The sequence below is a fragment of the Quercus lobata genome, chromosome 9 (genome assembly GCF_001633185.2).
Source record: "Quercus lobata isolate SW786 chromosome 9, ValleyOak3.0 Primary Assembly, whole genome shotgun sequence".
In the NCBI taxonomy this organism is placed as follows: domain Eukaryota; kingdom Viridiplantae; phylum Streptophyta; class Magnoliopsida; order Fagales; family Fagaceae; genus Quercus; species Quercus lobata.
Genome location: NC_044912.1, coordinates 54,659,743 through 54,682,156, shown reverse-complemented (window position 1 = coordinate 54,682,156; position 22,414 = coordinate 54,659,743). Strand labels below are relative to the sequence as shown.

At 35.6% G+C, this 22,414-nt stretch overlaps 2 protein-coding genes across 3 annotated transcripts; one reads left to right on the top strand and one right to left on the bottom strand.

Moving 5' to 3' along the window:
• The first annotated feature begins 3,603 nt into the window (after positions 1 to 3,603).
• Positions 3,604 to 10,488, top strand: LOC115960549 (uncharacterized vacuolar membrane protein YML018C). 2 transcript variants are annotated; one of them, XM_031079485.1, is made up of 4 exons: positions 3,604 to 3,710; positions 3,887 to 4,562; positions 4,663 to 5,080; positions 9,957 to 10,488. In XM_031079485.1, the coding sequence occupies exons 2-4, from the start codon at positions 3,990 to 3,992 to the stop codon at positions 10,274 to 10,276; spliced, it is 1,311 nt and encodes a 436-aa protein (XP_030935345.1). In that variant the 5' UTR covers positions 3,604 to 3,710; positions 3,887 to 3,989; the 3' UTR covers positions 10,277 to 10,488. The 2 variants fall into 2 exon arrangements, with proteins under 2 accessions (XP_030935345.1, XP_030935346.1); XM_031079486.1 differs by having other exon boundaries at positions 3,611 to 3,710; positions 3,953 to 4,562.
• A 2,060-nt stretch (positions 10,489 to 12,548) lies between these two features.
• On the bottom strand, positions 12,549 to 19,448 carry LOC115960209 (desumoylating isopeptidase 1). Its single transcript, XM_031078983.1, has 5 exons — positions 19,261 to 19,448; positions 18,877 to 18,956; positions 18,708 to 18,805; positions 16,640 to 16,956; positions 12,549 to 13,226 (listed from the first exon to the last, which is right to left on the bottom strand). The coding sequence occupies exons 2-5, from the start codon at positions 18,883 to 18,885 to the stop codon at positions 12,844 to 12,846; spliced, it is 807 nt and encodes a 268-aa protein (XP_030934843.1). The 5' UTR covers positions 18,886 to 18,956; positions 19,261 to 19,448; the 3' UTR covers positions 12,549 to 12,843.
• Between the last annotated feature and the right edge of the window lie 2,966 nt (positions 19,449 to 22,414).

Here is a 22,414-nt window from a genome sequence, read left to right as displayed (position 1 = left end):
GTGTTGATGCTTTCTCTCAACCATAGAGTTTTTTTGAGGAGTATCAACACAACTCAGTTGATGTAGGACACTTTTGTTAGTGAAAATTCTAGACATAGAGAACTCAGGACCATTATCTAAACTTAGGGATTTGATTTTTGTTTGAAATTGATTTTCAACAAAGGTAAAAAAGGATTGTAAGATACTTTATGTATCAGATTTAAACTTCATCAAGTAAACCCAAGTACACCTATTGCAATCATCAACAATAGTGAGAAAGTACTCGAAACTATTCAAAGAAGGTACAAAGAAGGGACCCCAAATATCACAGTAAATAAGATCAAACACTAAGGAACAAACATGATTTTCATTAGGAAAAGGAAGTCTCTTTTGTTTTGCAATAGGAAAAATAGTACACATTGGAAAATCTGAAATAGAAAAAGATACATCAGATGCACTAGTAGTAATACTATGCATTCTTGACAGAAAAAGAATGACCTAACCTATTATGCCAAAAAACTGACTTATTAGTGACATCAACATTATTACAAGATACAAAAGGCAAACAATCAGCTAAAGAAGCTTGAGAAGAGTAAACACCAAGATGAGATAAAACAGTAGGTAGGAAAGTGGAAAGCTTAAATGGGACTGAAATCAGAATTGGATTGTTGCAATATGGATAGACCCCCATGTTTTTTCCTAATTCAATCGTCTTCCATTGCACTAAGTCCTAGACAAAACAAAAACTAGATAGGAATATGTAACAACACCTTAAATGATGTGTCAATTTGCCAATGGAAATGGGATTGAAAGAGAATGAGGGTACACATAACACATTATCAAGAACTAAATCAGTGGAAAGTTGGACTTGACCAATGTGAGTAAATAAGACAAATTCACCATTAGGAAGTTTAACTGATATATGAGCAACTGAGGTAATTCTTGTGAGTAAGGAAATTGAATGGACCATGTGATCTGTAGCACCACTATGAATGATCCAATAATGTGAGGAAATATCAGAAGGGATAATGAGATTGGATGAGAAAACTAAATGGTCTAGAGTGATTGGTGATTGTAAACATAAAGAATAAACTTTCTAAATCTTTATCCTTAGTCACAGAAATAATACCTGTTGTGTTGATGGAACTAGAAAGTTGAGATGCTTTAGGCTGAGTGATGAGAGTGGCTGCTTGATGAGTCCCAAGAGATGGCTCTAGAGTAGGATGTTGTAAACCTAAAGCATGGGATTGATCATTGATCATTGCAAAACAGATGATGCAAAATGCTTATCTGGACACCATATTAAGATTTGGAATCAAAAAACAGAATGATGCAAAATGCTTATCTGGATATTATTGATCATTGCCATCAAATTATATATATCAACACAGTGCTTAACAAACTAATTGAAAAATAACCAACTTTACTAACTAACTAATTTCAAAGTCACGTGTACATCACATGCTCAATAGACTAAAAACTACTTGCAGCATATTTGCCTAACATTAAACTACATGTAGCACAACACCCTACTTATAACTCTTCAACAGCAACATTAGTCTCTGCATCAGCAGCACTTGTAGAATTCCTTCTTCAACATTTTAAGCTGCGTTTGTTTTGGTGTAAAATCATTTCAGGAAATGATTTTACACCTCACCATGTGTTTGGTTGCGCATGGAAAAAAAAATTTCCAGAAAAGCATTTCATTTGATCGTGTGTTTTATGGCTTTGACCTGGAAATTGGTTTACATCTCTATTTTCACTTCAAACCATTTCCAGGTCTCAGACGCGTAAAGAGAGAGAGAGAGAGAGAGAGAGAGAGAGAGAGAGAGAAAGAAGAGAGAGTTACCGATCCACCCAAAACCAATTGCACCCCAACACCGGCACCACCATCTAGATCGTCACCACCCAAGACCGATCCACCCAAAAAAGATCTCATTGGCACCGACGTTACCGATCTCGTTCTCATTCTTGACCCAATGCTCATCGGCACCGCCGATCTCGTCGTCTTGATCTCATCACACCAATGATCTCGTCGTCTCGATCTCGTCGCCGATGATCGAGCTCGTTGCCCATGACCCATTACCAATCTCGTCGCCCATGACCCATGACCTATCTCTCCCTTTCCCTCAATTTTTGATCACTCTCTCTTCCTCCCTCTCTCAGTCTGACCGAATTGTGGAGTTTAACGAATGGTGTTGTTTTGATTTTTGGTTTTTTAAGTTTATATATTGAAATTTTCTATTATCAAATTTGTTTGGTAACTGAGAAAATGGATGAGAAAATGTGAGAAACTAGTAGGAAAATAGCATTTTCAAAATGCAACCAAACACATGAAAACATTTTCTAGAACAATTTTCATAATGCAGCCAAACACTTAAAAATATTTTCCTTTCCCGAAAATATTTTACACTTGAAAATATTTTACACTCAAAAAATATTTTACATTCAACCAAACGCAGCCTTAGTTTTCAAGGGAAAAAGTCAATTTTGGGAATTTCTTTTGTTTAAAAAATTTTTTATGGATATTTTTTTTTGAAAAAGATAGATTCACTCATTCATTAATATGTAAACGATCATAATGCAACGCATCTACAGCAGGCGGGGCCTCATCCTCCATCCAATACAAAGCATCCACAATGTTCCTAGCAAATCTAGCTAAAGGATGAGCCACCATGTTCCCTTCCCTTTTAACACAGCTAAGGCCAAGAAATTGCCAACTCGAAAAATGAGATCTAATGTCACCAACTACATGCCCATACAAGGAATTATTTACTGTAAATGCCGAAAGTGCTCTAATGACATTTGAATTATCTCCCTCAATTACCAGGTTTGAGAATCCAGCTTCCATAGCAAACTCCAAGGCTTTGTGACATGCCAAAACTTCTGCTTCATCACTATTATGCACATACTCCCCCTTTGCCGACATATCAGCCATTACCTCACCTGCATGGTTTCGAACTATTGCGCCAACACTAGAGCAATTCATATCCGAGAAGATCGTTGCATCAAAATTTAATTTGTAGACATCCTGCGCGGGGGGCTGCCAATAGCTGTGACATCTCGGGATTGCATTGGAGATAACCATCCTATGAATATTCAAATGAGCCTATGAATTTTTGCACTTTACGTGATGTAGAATGAATAAGTATTGGAGATTCTGCATTTCATAAGTTGGTTTTTTTTTTTTTTTTTTTTAAATGAAAAGAATAGATAGAGGGGGTAAAGTGGGTTACTCAACTCACCCATGATTAGATAGTCAACCCAAAAAAAAAAAAAATATTCTTCTCTATTTTTTTTTTTTTCGTGTTTATTTACCAAGAAAGTTTGCTGATTTTTTTTTTTGTGCTCTTCCATTAATTTGAAAGAAATTTTCAAATTGTTTTTGTAATTATTACTTTTTTTTTAAAGAAATAGTCAAAACAAACAGCAATATATAACGAGGAGTGTTATAAGACTTAAATTGAATAGACTTGGAAGTTGGTAGACTGAAATTAATTAAAGTAAAACTTAAATGATAAGTTTTGCATTTTTATCGGTAAAAAACATAATTTTATAAAAAAACAAAAATGAAGACCAATAATATATATATATATATATATATATATATATATATACATATATATATATATTAGAAACGAAGGAGAAATAAAGAAGTGAGAAGATCGGAATCAAGTGGGGCGTCGGAGCAGGAAAGGAAACCCGCTTCCTGTCTTTCTCTTAAATGACATGTAAGTCATTGTAATCTTCCATTTATTGGTTTCTAATTCTGTTTAATTTCATGTATAATATTGAACTCGGATCTTGTTTCAATCCTATGTATTGCAATTTGAGTTTCTGCGTTTGATGTTGCACTTAGATTTGCATTGCCAGAATAATTATTTATATTTTTTTTTTTTGTTCCAAGGTATACTTGGTGTGAATTATGACATGGGTATTATGAATTTACCCTACTGATTGGTGGGTGTTGTAGAATTTTAGTTTTGGATTGGATATTGGGTTTGGAAAGCATGAAAAGTCAAGTTTGGAGATGGAGTTTGGGTTTGATATACATTGTTGCTGTTGCCTCTATCTGGATAGCTGCTAGTTTCGTGGTTCAGTCTGTTGTTGATGCGGGTGTTTCACCGTTTCTTATCACCTACATTTGCAATTCATTGTTTGTGGTTTACATTCCCTTAGTTGAAATCGGGCGTGTTTTGGAGGATACTTATGGGGGTTTATGGTCTTGGAAAAACAAAAAGAGCAGCGTTTCTCAAGGCTTGGGAGAGTCAGAGCAGGTTGTTCTTCTTGGGGAGAGTGATTTAGGTGCAAAAGGCAATGCTGCGACTTCATCTGTGCCTGTGGAAGAAGGCCGAGTCAGCCAGCATGTAGAAGGTATTAGTCATGAAGCAAAATTTGGATCACATGAGCTTCAAGGGATTTTACCAGATCAGGATAAAGCCATTGGCAATGTTGATAAACAAGTTGATGCCAAAGGGCGTTGGACTCGCACTAGAGTGGCAAAAGTTAGCTTACTCATATGCCCATTTTGGTTTTTGGCACAACTCACATTTAATCTCTCATTGAAATATACTACAGTCACGGTAAGCATTTTGCAATTTGTATTGCACATCTCACATCGGATTTGTGCAGATGTTTCCCCATTCTGGTCTAATTGATTACTCTCTTCCTTGTTGCGTGCAGTCAAATACCATCTTAAGCAGTGCATCCAGCCTTTTTACATTTTTGGTCTCTCTAGCATTCTTGTCTGAGAAGTTTACTTGGTTGAAGCTCATTAGTGTTCTTCTTTGTATGGTTGGAACAATAATTGTCAGCTTAGGGGACTCTCAAACTGGTTTAACTGTGGCTTCAAACCCCCTTCTTGGAGACATTCTTGCACTTGCCTCAGCGGCATTATATGCTGTGTATATTACACTTATTCGCAAGAAGCTACCTGATGATGATGGGAAGAGTGGACAAGCCAGTATGGCTCAATTCCTTGGATTTCTAGGGCTTTTCAACCTCCTCATTTTCCTTCCTGTTGCCCTGATACTCAATTTCACAAAGCTAGAACCTTTTAATCTGCTTACCTGGGAGCAATTTGGTCTAATTATTGGTAAAGGTTTGTATCTAAGTTTTCATTATTATTATTATTTTTATTTTTAGTACGTGATATTTTTGTGTGTGTGGGTGGGTGGGTTTGGATGTTATTATTGCTATTATTCTTGGCTTTCAGTTACTTTCTTTAAACGAGTTGTCTTGAACAAGAGGTTGATACCTTTGTGTGTGTATGTGTTTGTGTACAACAAAACTTTTTTATCAACCATATCTTGGGCTCCTTGTTACATACTATTTATAAGACAAAGTCTGGGTACAGACTTAGTTGTAGCCACAGGCTACAACTCCACTTAATATCTTTTTATTGGATGAGAAATTTGACAAATCCATCATTGGATTATATTTTCTTCTTATATCTTCCATACTTGAAAATCTTCCAAAAGATCAAAGATCCATCGTTATGTCATCAATCAAATGCTTAAATTTCTAGTTTTTGCAATCTAAAATCATGCATAAAAATAAGTTTATGGATCGAATAGTAAATAACATTTGATTAGCACAAAATTTGACATATGTGTTAAAAACATAAAAAACATGCAATCCAACAGTTAGATTTTCAAAATCTGTAGTCATGTTAATTTTTTTGTGGGAGTTGTATCCAAATTTTGTCCATGTTTATATGCACATAATTGCACGTGAAACAGGATATCTCTCTGCTGCTATCATGTTATTTTACCATTAGTTTAACCTCCAGTTCCTGTCCTTATACTTTGTGGTGTATATTGCTTTTGGAAAATGATGATGTGATAGGAGAATTTTATACATTATTGGGGATGTGAATGTTTTGGACTTCTGTAGTACTAAATATAAATTTTCAAAGTTGCAGTGAGTTCATTGCTTCAAGCATCCACTTAGGGAACCACATTTCTCTTGATCTTTATGGATTTTCTGTTGAATGCTAGAAGCATGATAGGCCTAGAGGTATATTAGTATAGGATATTTCCCTTGGCAAAGCTATGTAACTTGCCAAAAAAATAAAAATCCTGTACCAAACAGATGTTGCAAGGCCTTGAAATCTATCCTTCAATATGATCTTATATCTTACCTTTGTGAAGCACAATTGCAACCAGTACCCGTTTTCTTTTGTATAAAGTCAGCTTGATACCACTATTGCTGTAAACAGGGAAACTAGAAGCTGACTTTATACAAAAGAAGACAATTCTCTACTATTCATGCTGCATTAAGCCAAGATGATGGATAGTTACTACAACCTTGCTCTTGCCATCCTCTATTAGTTCTTGTTTTCTGAATCCTAAAACTTATGATCTGTTTAGATTGAGAGGGACAGAGGGAAGTAGAGTAGAGTAGAGTAGAACTGGCTCATAATTTTTAGCCAACTCTTCTCTACTCTCTTCCACTCCCCCACCCTCCCCCCTTAATCCAAACTAGCCCTTAGGTTGTTTTCTTGGGCTTATAAACCCAGGTTTTTTTATATACTTCTAGTTTTTCTAGGATGGATTGGCAGAGTAAGCTTGTCTCTTGTCTTTCCTAAGTTGCTGTAGGGTATCAATTTTTAAAGCTGCTCCCAAGTCCTGATGTTAAAGCACCCATCATTGCATGTTTATCATTATTAGTTTTGTTGTAGTTTAGACGTGATGTATGATCATGATATATGAGTATCATATATAAGGGAGGTAGTTTTATTAATGAGCCATAATATCTTATTACACTTGCACATATAACACCAATCCAAAATGCAAACCTTTCTTTTCCTTAAATTGTCAATTGTCAGACATTTCCCCAAGGCTGTGGTCTAGAGGGGATCTTCTGCTTCCAAATGCTTTTCCAAGGGAAAAACTGCTCACTATGGCCAACAAGAAGATGGTAGTATGCACTAACCATGAACCCCTTACTCTTACAAGGCAGCCAACATCTCTTATCCTCCTCGATTCCCCTTACAGGAGTGCTATAAATGGAATTGATGAAGCTCCTGAAAGCTTCCAATTCACGATTATGCACCTCCCTACAAAACTGAATCTCCCAATGGAGGACTCCATTGGAGTACCTCATTAGATCTGCCACGCTTGCCTCTTTACTATAGCTAATCCTATATAATTCAGGATAGCGGACTGCGAGCAAAGAAGTCCCACACCAACAATCTATAGCCAAAACTGCACTTTTGATCCATCTCCAATTTCATACATAATAAACCGAGATAAAGAGTGCCACCCCCTTCTAATATTTTTCCACAAATTGACTCCATAAGGACCAGAGAAAGAGCTAGAACACCAACCACCCCAATCACAACCATACTTCACCACTATCACTTGACGCCAAAGAGCATCCCTTTCTTACCCAAATCTCCAAAGCCATTTCCCTAAAAGAGCTACATTGAAAGTTCTCAGATTCCTAATCCCTAATCCACCTGAAGAAAGTAGTGTACACACTGTAGACCAATCAACCAGATGAAATTTGGGCTCATCTCCTAGGCCACCCCACAAAAAATCCCGCTGAAGTCTAGCAATACGGTTGGCCACAGAAGCAGGAATAGAGAATAAAGAGAGAAAATAAGTAGGAAGATTAGAGAGAGTGCTTTTAATTAATGTGACTCTACCTCCCTTGGATAAATATAATTTTTTCCAACCTGCTAATTTTCTTTCCATCTTCTCAAGAATTGGATTCCAAATAGACTTGTCCTTAAATTTTGCCCCCAAAGGAAGACCCAAATACTTCACTGGGAGAGACTCTTGCTTGCAGCCTAAGACAGCCACCAAAAGATCCATCTTATGAACAGCCCCCACAGCCATCAGCTCAGACTTACCCCAATTGACCTTCAAACCAGACAAAGCCTCAAACCAAATGAGCACCATACAGAGAATCAGCATTTGATCAATATTAGCATTACAAAAAATTAGAGTATCGTCAGCGAAAAGGAGATGAGAAACCATCAAAGATCTACCAGCAGAAGCACCTACATTAAAACCTGACAAACGACCTTCATGGACAGCCTTATCCAACATCCTACCGACGGCTTCCATAACCAATACAAATAACAAGGGGGACAAAGGATCACCTTGCCGCAACCTCCTTGAACTTCCAAAGAACCCATGGGGAGTGCCATTAATAAGGATAGAAAAATGAACCGTGGATAAACAAAAAGAGATCCATTGCCTCCACATATCAGAAAAACCACAACGCTCAAGCAAGAGAGTAAGAAATCCCCAGTTCACATGATCAAAGGCTTTCTCAATGTCCAATTTGCATAACAACCCTGGCTGACCAGACTTCAATCTACTATCAAGACATTCATTAGCAATGAGAACAGAATCAAGAATCTGCCTATTAAGAACAAAGGCATTCTGAGGAGCAGAGATGATCTCTCCTAAAACCATGCGAAGACGAGAAGCCAAAACTTTAGCAAGAATTTTATAAACCCCCCCAACAAGGCTAATAGGCCGAAAGTCCTTTATGTCCACTGCTGTAGCTTTTTTAGGAATGAGAGCAATGAAGGTTGCATTCAAGCTTTTTTCAAACTGACCAATGACATGGAAGTGGTGGAACACAACCATGATGTCTGATTTGAGAATCCCCCAGCAAGCTTGAAAGAAAGCCATCGAAAAACCGTCAGGCCCAGGAGATTTATCCCCATTAAACTCCTTGATGACTTCTAAAACCTCAGATTCCTCAAAAGGTTTCTCTAACCAATCCACATTATCCCCAAAAATCCTTGAAAAATCCAATACATCCAGGAAAGGATGCTGCACTTGCTGCTCAGAGTATAGGTTCATAAAGAATTGTTCAACATGGTCAACGATCCTATCCTGGTTGGTAGTCACAGCCCCATCAATCATAAGGTTTTCAATACAATTATTTCTTCTATTAGAATTAGCCATCCTGTGAAAAAACCTCGTATTGAAATCGCCCTCCTTTAAAAACAACACTTTGGACTTTTGTCTCCAACTAATCTCCTCAAGCAGGGCAACCTTCTCAAGATCGGCGCGAAAGGTAGCTTGATTGCCCGGTTGCTTCGGAGCTATGGGATATGGTTTTTGGTTTATTTGGAGTTAGTTGGGTCATGCCATTGTCTGTTGTTGGGCTCTTTGCTTGCTGGCAAGGTCGTTTTGGTCGCCATCGTAATGGAGATATTTGGAAGGTTGTTCCTCTTTGTTTGATGTGGTGTATTTGGAAGGAGAGAAATAGTAGGTGTTTTGAAGACATTGAGCGTTCCATGTCTGATCTCAAGCTTCTTTTTCTCCGAACCTTATTTGACTGGTTCTCTGTGTGGAGAAACCAACCTTTTTCTACTATTTTGGATTTACTTGACTTTTGTAATATTCGTTTTTAATTTGTTCACTCCTGTATACTTCCTATGTAATTGGGTGTCTCTCTGTTTTGATATCAATGAATCCTTATTACTTATCAAAAAATAATATCTTCATGGTTAAATGACAGAACTTCATGGTAAGAAGCATCTCCAGTGTAATGCGCTTTATTGTCTATTAGCCATAATGCTTTGCTAGATATAAAATTCAATAGTAAAAATAAGTGCATTCTTATCTCCTTTTTTTTTTTTTTTTTTTTGAGAAACGCATTCTTATCTCTTAAGAAGTGGTATGGTGTAGGCATGATGTGAGATTGGGAGGCCACATTGTATTTGTCATTTTGAGTCCACTATTGTATTGATCACTTGTACTAGGAAAATAATTTCCATTGTATGGAGAGCTAAAGAACAGAGGCCTTTTTTTGCCAATGGCCTTAGAGCTAAATGGCACTTTTACCCTCACAAGAAAGAGGTTTTGGAAAAGGTTCCTCTGTCTTGTAGAATTGTAGAATATGTGATTAATGATTTTTTTTTTTTTTTAACTAATATTAGCTGCACAAAGTTTTCAGTAGCATTTTCAATGTATACTGAAAATGTATATTTTTTACTTCATTTATAGGTTTGTTAGATAATGTGCTGAGCGATTATTTATGGGCCAAGGCCATTCTTTTGACAACCACAACGGTAGCAACAGCTGGTCTTACAATTCAGGTCCCGTTAGCAGCTATAGTCGATTCAATAATGGGCAATGCCCCTCGTCTCATGGATTACCTTGGAGCTCTGGCCGTCTTGATTGGATTTGCTGGCATCAACATTCCTTCAGATGCTTTTAGCAGATCAAAAGAAGCCAGCGTTGAGTTAGAAAACGACACTCTCATTCCATCCAGTGATCAAGGTCATGTGTCATCAATCAGTCAATCTGCAGCCACCATTTCATAGCACGTCGTTGCTGCTTCTCTTTGGTTTTTATACCGGTGTAGATTGAAGGTAATCTTGTAAGTGCTAATACAATATATTGTACCATTTAACACAAGCCTATACTGTAACATTTTTTAAGGGTGAAAATATAGAATAATGAGCAGTAGTATCAGGTGAAAATTTATATCACTCCATTTTATTTTTCATGTTATTCTTAGAGGTAATCGCTAGTATTGATCGCCCTCATGTAGTCTAAAAATCTGAGCCCTTGGGTTTTGGCATAAAAATGTATCTGTGCCTGTTGGCAACGCAATCCATATCAATGATAAATGCATACATGAACTGTATAAATTTAGGACAAAAATCGGCTACAAACTTACTGGCTATAACTCCCCCCGAAAAAATTAATATTAATATGACTATATATTTTGAAAATCTAATGGTTGGATTGTATGTTTTTTAACAATTATGATAAATTATACGTTATATACTATTTGATTCATAAACTTATTTTTTATGCATATTAAGTGGAATTGTAATCATTGGTTACAACTAACTTTGTAGCCAAACTTTGCCATAAGTTTATATGCGCAAGTGTGCATACAAGTTGAACATGTCCCCAAACTGCAAGTTGAATATTTTGTGTGCCATGGCTAGTTATTGGACGGCGGACAAGGTTTTTCTCTAAATTAGTTTGGAGAAAAATCTACATGTTTTTTTTATGTTCTTAATATGTATGTCAATTTTCGTTCAAATCAGATTTTATTTACTATCCAATCAACAAACTTATTTTTGTACATTATTTTTCACCACAAAAACTTGTTATTTAAACATTAGTTATTTGATCTTTAATCTTCTTGAAGTTTTGCAAGCATGAAGAATATAAAGAATATGTAATTTAATTGTTAGATTTTCAAAATTTACATCCAATGAAAAGATAAAAAATTAAATAAAAAAAAACGTTTGGAAGGTTTAAACTTTTTCCCACAGTTAACTATCTTCTTTCTGTTTTATATTTATTGAACTTCTTTCTTTTTTGTTAGAAATAATTTGGTTGTGAATCTTGACTTTCAAATATGATTATTTGACTTACCCATGTGCTCGACTAAGATTCTTTGAAGGTTAGATCAATGTTTCATCAAATTACACAATAGATAGTTTCCTTGTAAAAGGAAATGTACATGTTTGTTTACTTTTACAGGATATTAAACAAAACAAGCTAATTATTGACCTCATCTGCTAGAATTGCTAACATCACTAAAAGTGACCAGTTCTCATCTTATTGCTCTCATATTTTCTTCTTCAAAATAAGAAAGTTTTATGAGTCTTCTCTCACAAAATATGAGATACGTACATAATGGAAGTGAGAGATCTCATGAAACCATCTCATTAGACAATTTTCCCTTCATCTAACAATAGGACTAACTTAGTTTTCCCATAAACCTTAGCAAAAGCAAAAATTCTCCATGCCTACTGCTTGCTCCTCATTCACCTCTTTTCTTTTCTTTTCTTTATACAGCGCGTGGCTATTAGATGTGTGGTTGGGTTTGAGGCTGATGGTCATTGGTTGGGTGGGCCGATGGTCATGGGTTAGACGAAATGACTAAGGACTCGCTGTCCATGTTGTTGAGTTCAATGCTGGGTAAAGTGACCGATAGCTAGTGTGATTGGCTTTGCTATCAATGTCTATTATTCATTATTTCCACTGAGATGCAAGTTGAAAATAACATGGAGTAAACTATAATGACCAAATTGATTGTAAGTTAAAAATAATAAAAATCAAATTAATCGTTATCAAAATGTAAAAAACAATGATTTCAAAATGGTATTTTCACCTTGATTGAATTTAGGATTACTAAGATTGGATTTCTCCAAAGCTTGACCGGTTGTTCGGTTGGGTTTGAGACAAAACAGTGACAATGATTTTGGGATACTAACTATATTGTTTTGATTATTAAAAATATATATATTGGTTTTTTTATTTGAATAAAATTTCAACCTATAACATTCGCTTTTAATAATTCTACTCTTTATCATCATATCAATACATCTATCAGTTTTGGTGTAGGTAAAATTAAATCTCAAATCTTTTATTCAATCGTCAAAAACTTTACCAATTAAGTTAAATCTAAACCACAACTATATAGGTTTGGTTGTACCTACCACAGCAATTAAACATAGAAAAATGGGAAAAGGGAATTCTAACATGCTCAAGACAATGTAACTTTGTTCGTATGAAAATTACATTATTTTAAGCTTTTTAAGTGACATTTAATGGAATCAAAACACCATATAACAACAGAATCCATAACTAAATTTATTTTAAAGAGGAAATCAATATGGTCCATTATTGAGGGGTGCAATCTACAATTTTAATAAATAAAAAATCAATATCCCCTCAAGCTTACTAGTGTCGTATGCCAGTGCCCAGTGGGTCAGTAAAAGCAAAGCTTAAATTAGAGCCCTACAGTTACATTATAAATCATCAATCCAGATGATGGGTCTTCCTTAAAAGACCCACACTCGACAAATAACAGTTAAAAGTTGCAACCACCCTAAAAAGAATCACCTCTCATTATTCTAAACTTTCAACTCTGTGGCACTGCAGAACTTGTATTCCCATATCTTTGCATAACTCTTCTTGTTGCAAGAGCTGCGGCCTCACTTGCACGCAATGACCCAGTAGCCATGATTGCAGCAAATTCATTGCAGATCTCCTCCTGCACCTTGCTCCGAGCATTCCCGAGAGGGTCTCCTACAACCCCATTGACTACTAATTTCTGTTCTCCTGCAGGATTGACAGCAGCTGGGACTGCATTTTTCGTTGTCTTTGGATCCTCAGACTTGGTTGGTGCTTCAGATTTTGCAGTGGTCACTGGTTGCAAAGGCTGGGCCATTGCGGGTCTAAATTGTGGAACTTGAGGGACAGCACCAGCTTTTAATGTTGTCTCCAGATTTTGTATCATGGGCACTGCAACACAAATTTCAGATAATGGAGCACATCACACAACAGAAGAGTCCCAATAACTGACCAATTATACAATAACTTATTGTCCTCAAATTTTGGAAATGCAATATATATCTCTTTATCTGCAAACTTAGATTTTGAGATCCACTCATGTTCCACAATATCATTCCCTAAATTCTCAATGCCTATTATACACACAGCAAACCAACCAAGCTAAATAATGAAGTCAGGGACACAAAAAATATTCACTAATATTTCCCATTCCTAAATCTGCCTACCGCCTCACATATTGGATGCTGATTGAGATGGACCCAAGTGTGAGGTGGTAGGCTAATTTGGGAATGTTGTAAAATTGTAGTGAATTTTTGTTGTATCTTTAGAAGGACTCAAAGCTAAAACTCCATCCACTCTACATGCAGAAGAGGAAGGCAGATGGACATTTTTTTTAATATTCAAATCTCTTTTATGGAATTTAGAAGTTATCCACCCAGAAAGAAACAAAACCACTATATGGTTGATTAGATTTAGAGCTTTTGCAATAAAGAGTTTTACTGAAAAACTCCTTAACATTAGTGTTTGATAATAAAGTGCTTTAAAGATACTTGTTTGGTAACCAAATTGATAAAGAGGTTTTAAAGTGAGAAATGACAAAAGAAGACATTGTACAATTTATAATTGTTTGGCATAATTTATTTTATATATTCTTATTTTCATATTTAAAATCCAAAGAATTCAAGTAATAGCCAATTTTTATTATATTATAATAATTACTTTTATATTTTAGCATGTCCTTGTCATTTTCATGTGATTTCCTAATTATTTCTCCTCTTTTTCCTTTTCCTTTATTCCTTTTCTTTCCCTGTTCTGTTCTTCTCTTTTTCTCCTTTTTTTTCTTTTCTGTGAAAATTATCATTTTGTCTACTTTCTTTCTTCCCTTTTTTTTTCTTTTGTTTCTTCTTCTCTACTTTTGTTCTCCACTAGCCAGCCCCCCTCACTTCTTCATGGACCACACATGATGCAGGAGGCAATAGGAAGACAGATTTATTATATTTTATATTTGATTTTATGTATCAAGGGAAATTTTGTAATTCGCAATATTCTGGAATGGGCTGTACTAACTATCCATTAGATCTTCTTTTGGGTTTTATTTAAGTTTGGTTGTTTAGTTGGGCTTAGTAGTAAAAGCCTAAGGAGTCCATGTCCAAGTCTTGTTAGGGTTTTAAGAAATCCATTCAACTAGGAATAGGTATTAGACTAATTTTTTTTTTTTGACAAGTATTAGACTAATATTTAAAGGGTTGTAATGCTTTTTCTATTGAGAGGATTAATATTTTCAGAATTTAAAGAGCTTTCTTTATGGTTTGTGTGATGCGGCTTAGGAGGTCTAGGTACGATGCCTACAATTTATCGTTCTTTTTTTTTTAATTTTAGTATTAACGGTTACTGTTCACAGCACTATTCACAGCAACCCATATCTTGGTTTTCACTTTGTTTCATCCCCGAACCCTACCATTCCCTTTCCCCTTAGGAAATCCTATAATCTCTTTCATTTTCTAGCCTATTCCCCACCAAAACCTAACTCTAATTCCTCAAAACTGAAGCTATACCAGATCTCCAAGAGCTCTAAATCAGGTTTTGTTTATCCCCCCTTGCCCTACGACAACACACCACTAGCTACCAGATTCATCACAAACTATCCCAACCAAAACCCTATTCATTTCCAAACCTACTGAAAATTCAGGGCCTGTTTGGGTAAGGGTTTTTCATCACTCAATTTCCGTCACTCAATTTCCATCACTCATCACTCATCACTCATCACTCATTTTTTCACACTCATTTGGCAACATCACTTTTATTTTCATCACTCAATTTTTTCACACTATTCATGGGTCCCACACCTGTCAGCCAGTACAGTAGTTTTTTTTTTTTTTTTTTTAGCACCAACTCACCGAAGCTAATATATATATAAAAAAAAATTAAAAAAAAAAAACCAAACCGAACAGCCAACCCAGGAAAAGAAAAAGAAAAGAAAAAGAAAAAGAAAAAAAAAAAAAAAAAAAAGAACAACGCCAACCCAGAAAAAAAAAAAAAAAAAAAAAAAAAAAAACAACGCCAACCCAGAAACCGAACAGCCAACCCAGGAAAAGGAAAAGAAAAGAAAAAAAGAACAAACGCCACCCCGAAAAAAAAAAAAAAAAAAAAAACCTGAACGGCCAACCCAGGAAAGAAAAAGAAAAAGAAAAGAAAAAAAACAAACAAACAGGCAACGCCAACCAGAAAAAAAAAAAAAAAAAAAAAAGTCAAAAAGTGGTCAAAAGTTGCGGCTGTGGGTCCCTCATGTGTGTTTATTTACGGAAATGCCATTAAGTTATGAGTTATGGAAACTGAAAACAGCCTTTTGTTGTTTTCAGTTTCCATAACTCATAACTCAAAAATCAGAGAATTGAGTGATGGAAACAGAGTTATGGAAACAGAGTTATCGTTTGGCCAAACAACCTTTTTACTATGGGTCCCACCATTTTTGAGTTATGAGTTATGGAAACAGAGAATTGAGTTATCAAAAAACTCAATCCAAACGGCCCCTCAATTTCCCACCTTAGATTAGGATCCAATTCTAATGGAGCAAAAAAATAATCATTACAAATTGGGATTCCAAAATTCTCTACCAGCTAAAAGATAAAATTATGAAGCCCTCCCTATCAAAACCCTGAAGTCCCCATCACCAATGTCTTATTTCGCATCGACATCATGCACTGACACAATGAATAGGACCCACAAGTTCAAGACCAATGGATACTTGCTACCCAAGGGCTCATATCCTTCTACCCGGACAGTAAGAGCAGTGAACACAACAGTTGAGAAAGAAAACTCACCAACAGGGGGGCTTGAAATACAGTGATGGGCTCGAGAGATAAGAGATCCTTTTTGTTTCAGAGTTAGGAAAGCGGGAGGGAGTATCAGGGTGTCTTAATGTAAAATCAGCCAGCTCTTTTGTCTCACTTAAATCTCCTAAAAGCTGAAACAATGCCTAAAAAGAGCTTGAGCATGAAGTTCAGATTTTGGATTTTTTTTTTTTTTTTTAAATCAGATTTTGGCCTTTAACAAGAGCAGATTTTTGGCTTTTGTGGAGCACATAAAGCACTTAAAGAAAATTACCAGACCCCCTCCCCCCAAATTCTTTCCTAAAGAGCTTTATTCGGGTGCCTGACGCTCTACAAGACAGGTCCTTAATGACAAGGGAATAGTCAGATCCCACCGCCTAAGTTACTTGGGAATAGTGAAAATCATAACAGATTTCTTTTCAAAAAATTAATTAATGAAAATAGAACGATGAAGAAAACAAAAAAAATAGAATTAATGTAGTTTCAACATCTCACAGGAAAAGATATTAACAAATGAGGTAGATAACAACTTACATATAAGAGCACCCATTGGACTACTCATAACTTCATTAGGCAGCTGCAGAATGTAGTCTGGAATGGTTGTACCCACCAAAAACTGAGCAACCTCATTGCTGAAGTTATTGCAATTGTGTGTGAGCAAGCTATATGTTTCAGCTGTATACCGAGGGCTAATTTCCTGCAGATACATTTCAAAGACATCCTTTGGGACATGCGTGACTCCCAAATCTACCACCCGAAAAGGTGTACCATATGGTGTCGATCCAGCAGGAGCATGTTGAATGCCTCCTCCAAAGTAATATTCATTACCATAAACAACGACTCCTGTGTGCCTGTTGTGCAAAGAATAAATGAAAATCATTCTTCCATACAACCATAGTAAAACATGCCCTCCCAAGAAAACATTCATGGAAAAATAAATCAATATGCACACACAGAAAAGCAAATCAATATGATCACACATTTTTCCTTGTAAGTAAAAACAATCAATTTCTAAAGACTAAAACAATATGACTTCGACAAAAAATATATATATATATATATATATATATTTCAAGACCTAGTTAACACCAATCAGCTTATCTGCATAACAATCACATGCTACAAAAGAGTTTACAAACCAACATAAAACATATCTCAAGCTTATCAATGAGATGACGTATAAATACGATGACAAAAAATCAATATGCACACACGGGAAAAGCAAATCTTTTTTTTTTTTTGAATAGGTACATGGGAAAAGCAAATCCAAAATACAAATGTAACACAAACATCAATTACACATACTTTGCATATACACAATCATAAACCCAACTAAAACTCAAGTTGCAACAAACTAGGTTCTCAAAAAAGGGTCACATGTAAAAGAGACTGCTCAAGTAATCCCAATGAAACGCTTGGCACACATTGTATGTGAATAAAACATAATACATAAGAACACGAGGTACACCCTTAAAATTCAAATTCAGGCATCCAGCACCATCAATGAGAAGCAAGCAAACAAAATCAACGTCACAATAAAAAATTAAAAAAATTCTTCGCAAAGATGCAAACTTCATCGCGCTTGGTTAAATTCCATTTTTCCAAGCAACAATTTGTTTCCCACACTCCATGCTCCAATAATTCATCAATGTCATACATGGTAAGTGTTTTATAGATGTTAATTGTGAAAGAAGAAAAAGAAAATGACATACTCCAACAGTTTTATCTAGCAAATGAAAAGGGAAGACAATTGACTGTTGTTAAATAGTGTTATGGTTATCAGTTAGGGGTAAAATAGTAATATAATTACGTACTCCTTTATATATAAATAATATTTTATGTGTTAGGGTTAAGTAAACAAGCCCTAAACGCTTTGAATCCAGTCAACAAATAGTAAACGCTTCATATGTAATTGGTAAATCAGGTTGATTGCTGCTAGCGCATGTAGAGACCAACCAAAATTTTAGATTTAAGATAGAGTGGTAAAAACCCAATCATTCAATGAAAGATATACACTGTTCAACTGAATAAGATTTGCACTTGATTCTAATCATCTAGTTCAAAAAGGTATGTTATTCATCCATATCCCACAACTACATTAATGAGCTCTAACTCAAATGACTCTTGCTATAAGTGAAGAATGGGGTAATAGATTCAAAACCCGCTGGGTGGGTGTGTAAATTAACCAACAAAAAAAATCCTACCTATTGCATCATTGGCTTAGTGTGCATTTAGATGAGCATACTTTCATTATCTTATTTTGGTTATTTTATTCAACTCCACCTCTGTCTTAGTGTTCGTAACTAGACCAAGCTCAAAAAGAGGAGAAGGGTTAAGTTAGGCTAACAGTCATCATAAAATTTAGTGACTTTATTATGAATGAAAACGCTACATTAGAGATTAAAGTTTTTTTTTTTTTTGGTTATGTTGTTGTTGCTAAAATTAGAGATTAAAGTAGAATGACCGAAAAGAAGACATGTATGAATGTGATCGACCTAGAACCCAAAAATAAAAAATATAAAATAAAAATTGGGACTAAGATTTGGTTGATCGTGTAAAAGAGGGTTCCATATAATATAATGATGATATGATATAAACTTACCATATACCCTCAATAGGCTTCCCCAAAAAAGAGGTGGAAAGCTGTCTGGCTAGTCCTTGGCTTAGGTCATACACATTCAAATTAACCTTGTAACCCTCCTGCATCAATCAATCAATTAATAATCGCTTCATAAACAACTTTTACTTTGCCAAACAGGAAGATAGCATACCTCGGCCATCCCCAGAATCCAATAATATATGTGTGTGTGTATATATATGTCAAATCAAATAATGAATGAAGATGAGCGACCTACACAAAATACAATTGAATAACAAAAATTAGAATGAGCGGGCGGGAGGGCTATCTCAATGAAGCGGTGCCTCGGTTAGTTTTTGAATTTGCAGGCTGCAAGCATAATCTTACAGATCCACCAATATTTTTAATTACATTTGAGAAAGGAGACGACAGAAATATATATCATCAAATTTCAAATATAAATTAACTTACATTGACGAAATAAACAACTAAAAATACACAAAATCCATACAAATTTAACAAAGAAAAAAAAAAACGAGACAATTAAATCGAGAGAGAGAGAGAGAGAGGAATGTACCTGAGCTGAAAGAGAGAGAGAGAGAGAAAAAAAAAAAAGAGAAAGGAAATATAAAGTGAAATGAGAGGGTAGGCGTGAAAACAATTTGTTATAAAAAGGTTAGGTAGGAGCGGTGGGGGTTGGAAAGGTGATCCCCATTTATAGCGATATAGGAAGGGGAAGGGGAAGGGGCTGCCTCTAGATTCTCTTCCCCGCTTGCGCTTTGGATTCACATTTTCTCTTCTCTTCTAGATTCTTCTACTCTCCACTCATTTCCCGACACGTGGCGTACAGTATTCCTTCTTTGACTTTCTTTTTCTTTTCTTTTCTTTTTTTTCTTTTGAGATTTGAGAAAAGAACTCAAAACTGAAAACTCAAGAACTTGCTCCGCGTCAATAGTCAATACACACCGCGTTTTTTTGTTTTTTTTTTTTGGAGAAACAAAAAAAGGAGAGTCGCGTGTGATAGTCATTGTCCCATGCCTCACAATACAATTAGGTAAGCTCATAGGTACCACCAGCTTGAATTGGAGCTCAGAAACTCCGAACCCACACACACCCCAAGCTCTATTGGTTTCTAGGACTTCCAGAAATTGCAATTACAGTCCTCGTGGATGTGATGAAGTCTCAGCAGTCACCTACCAGTTGTACCACACGCGTTGGTGGTACACACCGTGTTTTTATTAGGTATCTTCAGAGCTTCTCTATATTTTTGTATTGTTTAGATAGTCAATTGTGACATTTAACTTTTATCTATTTACTTACTTTTTTAATAGATTCTCTATCCTTTCTCTGTCTCTTTTAAATATTTATTCCTCTTTCATTATTTATTTATTATTGGCGTAAATATACTTTTAGTCCCTACATTTTAACCCAATTTCTATTTTAGTCCCTACATTTTATTTTTACTACTTTTAGCCCCTAAACTAATTAACGCGTGACATTTAAGTCCTTATCGTCACTCAACTAACAGAAAATGTTGACATAGTTGACGGCACAGTAAAATAATAATTAAAATATCCATTTTGACATTAAAAAATTGCCACATCAGCATCTAAATTAAAAAAAAATTAATTTATTAATTTTAATTAAATGATAAAACCAAATTAAATCCCAAAAATCAAACCCAGAAACCTATAGATTGTGTGGCGTAATTGATTGTGGCGTGTAAGAACTTGTTCTTCATGTTCTTCCGTATCCAAGAACAATCAATCCCAGAACAAGAGCACAATCAGACCCAGAACAATGCAAAATTTCATACAAAATTCCTATTCTCCACCAAACCTCCAGAACATGAAAAAATCATCAAACCCAAACCCACGTGAGAAAACCAACCCAGAAAAATCATCAAACCTCCAAACCAGAAAAATGTCAGACACAGAAACCTCTAACCCAGAACATGAACTTCATTCTTCATATTCTTCTCCAAATCAAGACAAACCCAATTGATTAACCCACTCAAAATCAATCTCAGCACAAAAAATTCCAACACAATCAACATTGAAACCTCTAGGAAATCAAACCCATAAATGCAGAAAAATATACAAATCCGCATAAAAAATAAAAAATAAAATAAAATAAAAACCTAGAATAGTTTGGGCAAAATCTCAGAACACAAACAAACTCAGAACACATGCAAACCCAGAACATCAAGGGCAAAAAAAAAAAAAAAAACACAAACAAACCCAAAATTCGCCATCAACAACACCAAATCCGCTGTCAACAAACCCAAATCCACCATCAACAGCACCAAATCCCCCATCAACAAACCCAAATCTGCCATCAACAACACAAAAGCGCCAATGTTCTCTACCTTCCTTCTCTAGCGGAAAACTCCTTATGCAAAGCGACCTCAACCACTCCGATCCAGGGCTCCAACTCCATCATTCTCTCTTACCCAGGTCGAGTTCATTTTTCCAACGAAATCCATTGTTCCCATCGTTTTCTCCGCATCAAGAGAGAACCTTGATCTGCTGCCCCACGAACCCAGGTCCACCCACAGCACCACGACCCCATGTTGATGTCCACCGTGACAACCCAAAATCTCAAATCAACCACCACTAAAACCCAAATCGCAACCTACATGTCTTGCTCCTCACAACCCAGACCCAAAATCAGTCATGCTCCTCCTCCACAAATCAAAACCCAAACCCATAGATTAGCTTCGCCGGCAACAAATCGGAGATGTTGGAGGTGGGTATGGCTTCGCTGGTGTGAGGGAGATTTTTGCCTTGGTGGATCGGGTACATGCAGGAACAAGATTGGCCATGTTTGATAGAGAACTTTTCAATTTCAAGCTTTCAAATGTGAACACAAAAAATCTTGCAGAAAGAGGTTACAAGACTTATAAATGAAGTGACTTTCTCAATACCCAGATTGAAAAAAAGAAGCATTTCTCTTGTCAATGATCAAGTTGAGGCAAAGAATCAAATTTGTGGACTCTAATGGCTTTACAGACAAGGAAAACTGGGATTAGACTTCAAACCCAAATGGAATTCGATGCCAAAAATGGGACTCAGCATAGACAACCAAAAAATGAGAAGACTTTACATTGATTTGAGATTCAGATTTGGAAGGTCTCAGTTTTTTTGGTACTAAATAGAGTAAAGAAAACAAAATATAAGGAAATTACAGACCAATATGGGTTTGAGAAGTCCTGGGATTGAGTTTAATTTTTCTGGGTTTTGGGATTGAGTTTAATTTTGTTTTTTTTTTTTAATTGTAAAATGCCAAATAATATTTTTTTTAATAATATTTTAATCGCCACGTCAGCGTTACGTCAGCGCCACGTCAGCTAATAGAGTGTTCCATTTGCCACCTCAACTTTTCCCGTTAGTTGGCTGACAGTAAGGACCTAAATGTTATGCATTAATTGGTTTAGGGACTAAAAGTGGTAAAAATAAAATGTAGAGACTAAAATAGAAATCGGGTCAAAATGTAGAGACTAAAAGTGCATTTACGCCTTTATTATTTTTTAACAACTATATTTTTTAATGAGAAATGTTACATCCACAACATTTTTCGCAATATTTTCACAACAAAATTTATGTGGAAAGTTGTTACTTTTAATTCTAATTTGAACCCACAACTGAAATTATTTTTTTACTCATCAATATTAACTAATAACAATCTATTACTTAAAATTTATTGTGAAAATATTGTGGTAACATTTCTCA

What these genes read in the sequence shown, in the direction of transcription:
- LOC115960549 (XM_031079485.1), top strand. Translation starts at nt 3,990, where the DNA reads ATGAAAAGTCAAGTTTGGAGATGGAGTTTGGGTTTGATATACATTGTT. An exon ending in TGAAATATACTACAGTCACG is followed by an intron (nt 4,563 to 4,662) that starts GTAAGCATTTTG and finishes TGTTGCGTGCAG; the next exon opens with TCAAATACCATCTTAAGCAG. An exon ending in TGGTCTAATTATTGGTAAAG is followed by an intron (nt 5,081 to 9,956) that starts GTTTGTATCTAA and finishes CTTCATTTATAG; the next exon opens with GTTTGTTAGATAATGTGCTG.
- LOC115960209 (XM_031078983.1), bottom strand. An exon ending in AAGCCTATTGAGGGTATATG is followed by an intron (nt 16,957 to 18,707) that starts GTAAGTTTATAT and finishes TTTGCACAACAG; the next exon opens with GCACACAGGAGTCGTTGTTT. An exon ending in TCCAATGGGTGCTCTTATAT is followed by an intron (nt 13,227 to 16,639) that starts GTAAGTTGTTAT and finishes TTTGTGTTGCAG; the next exon opens with TGCCCATGATACAAAATCTG.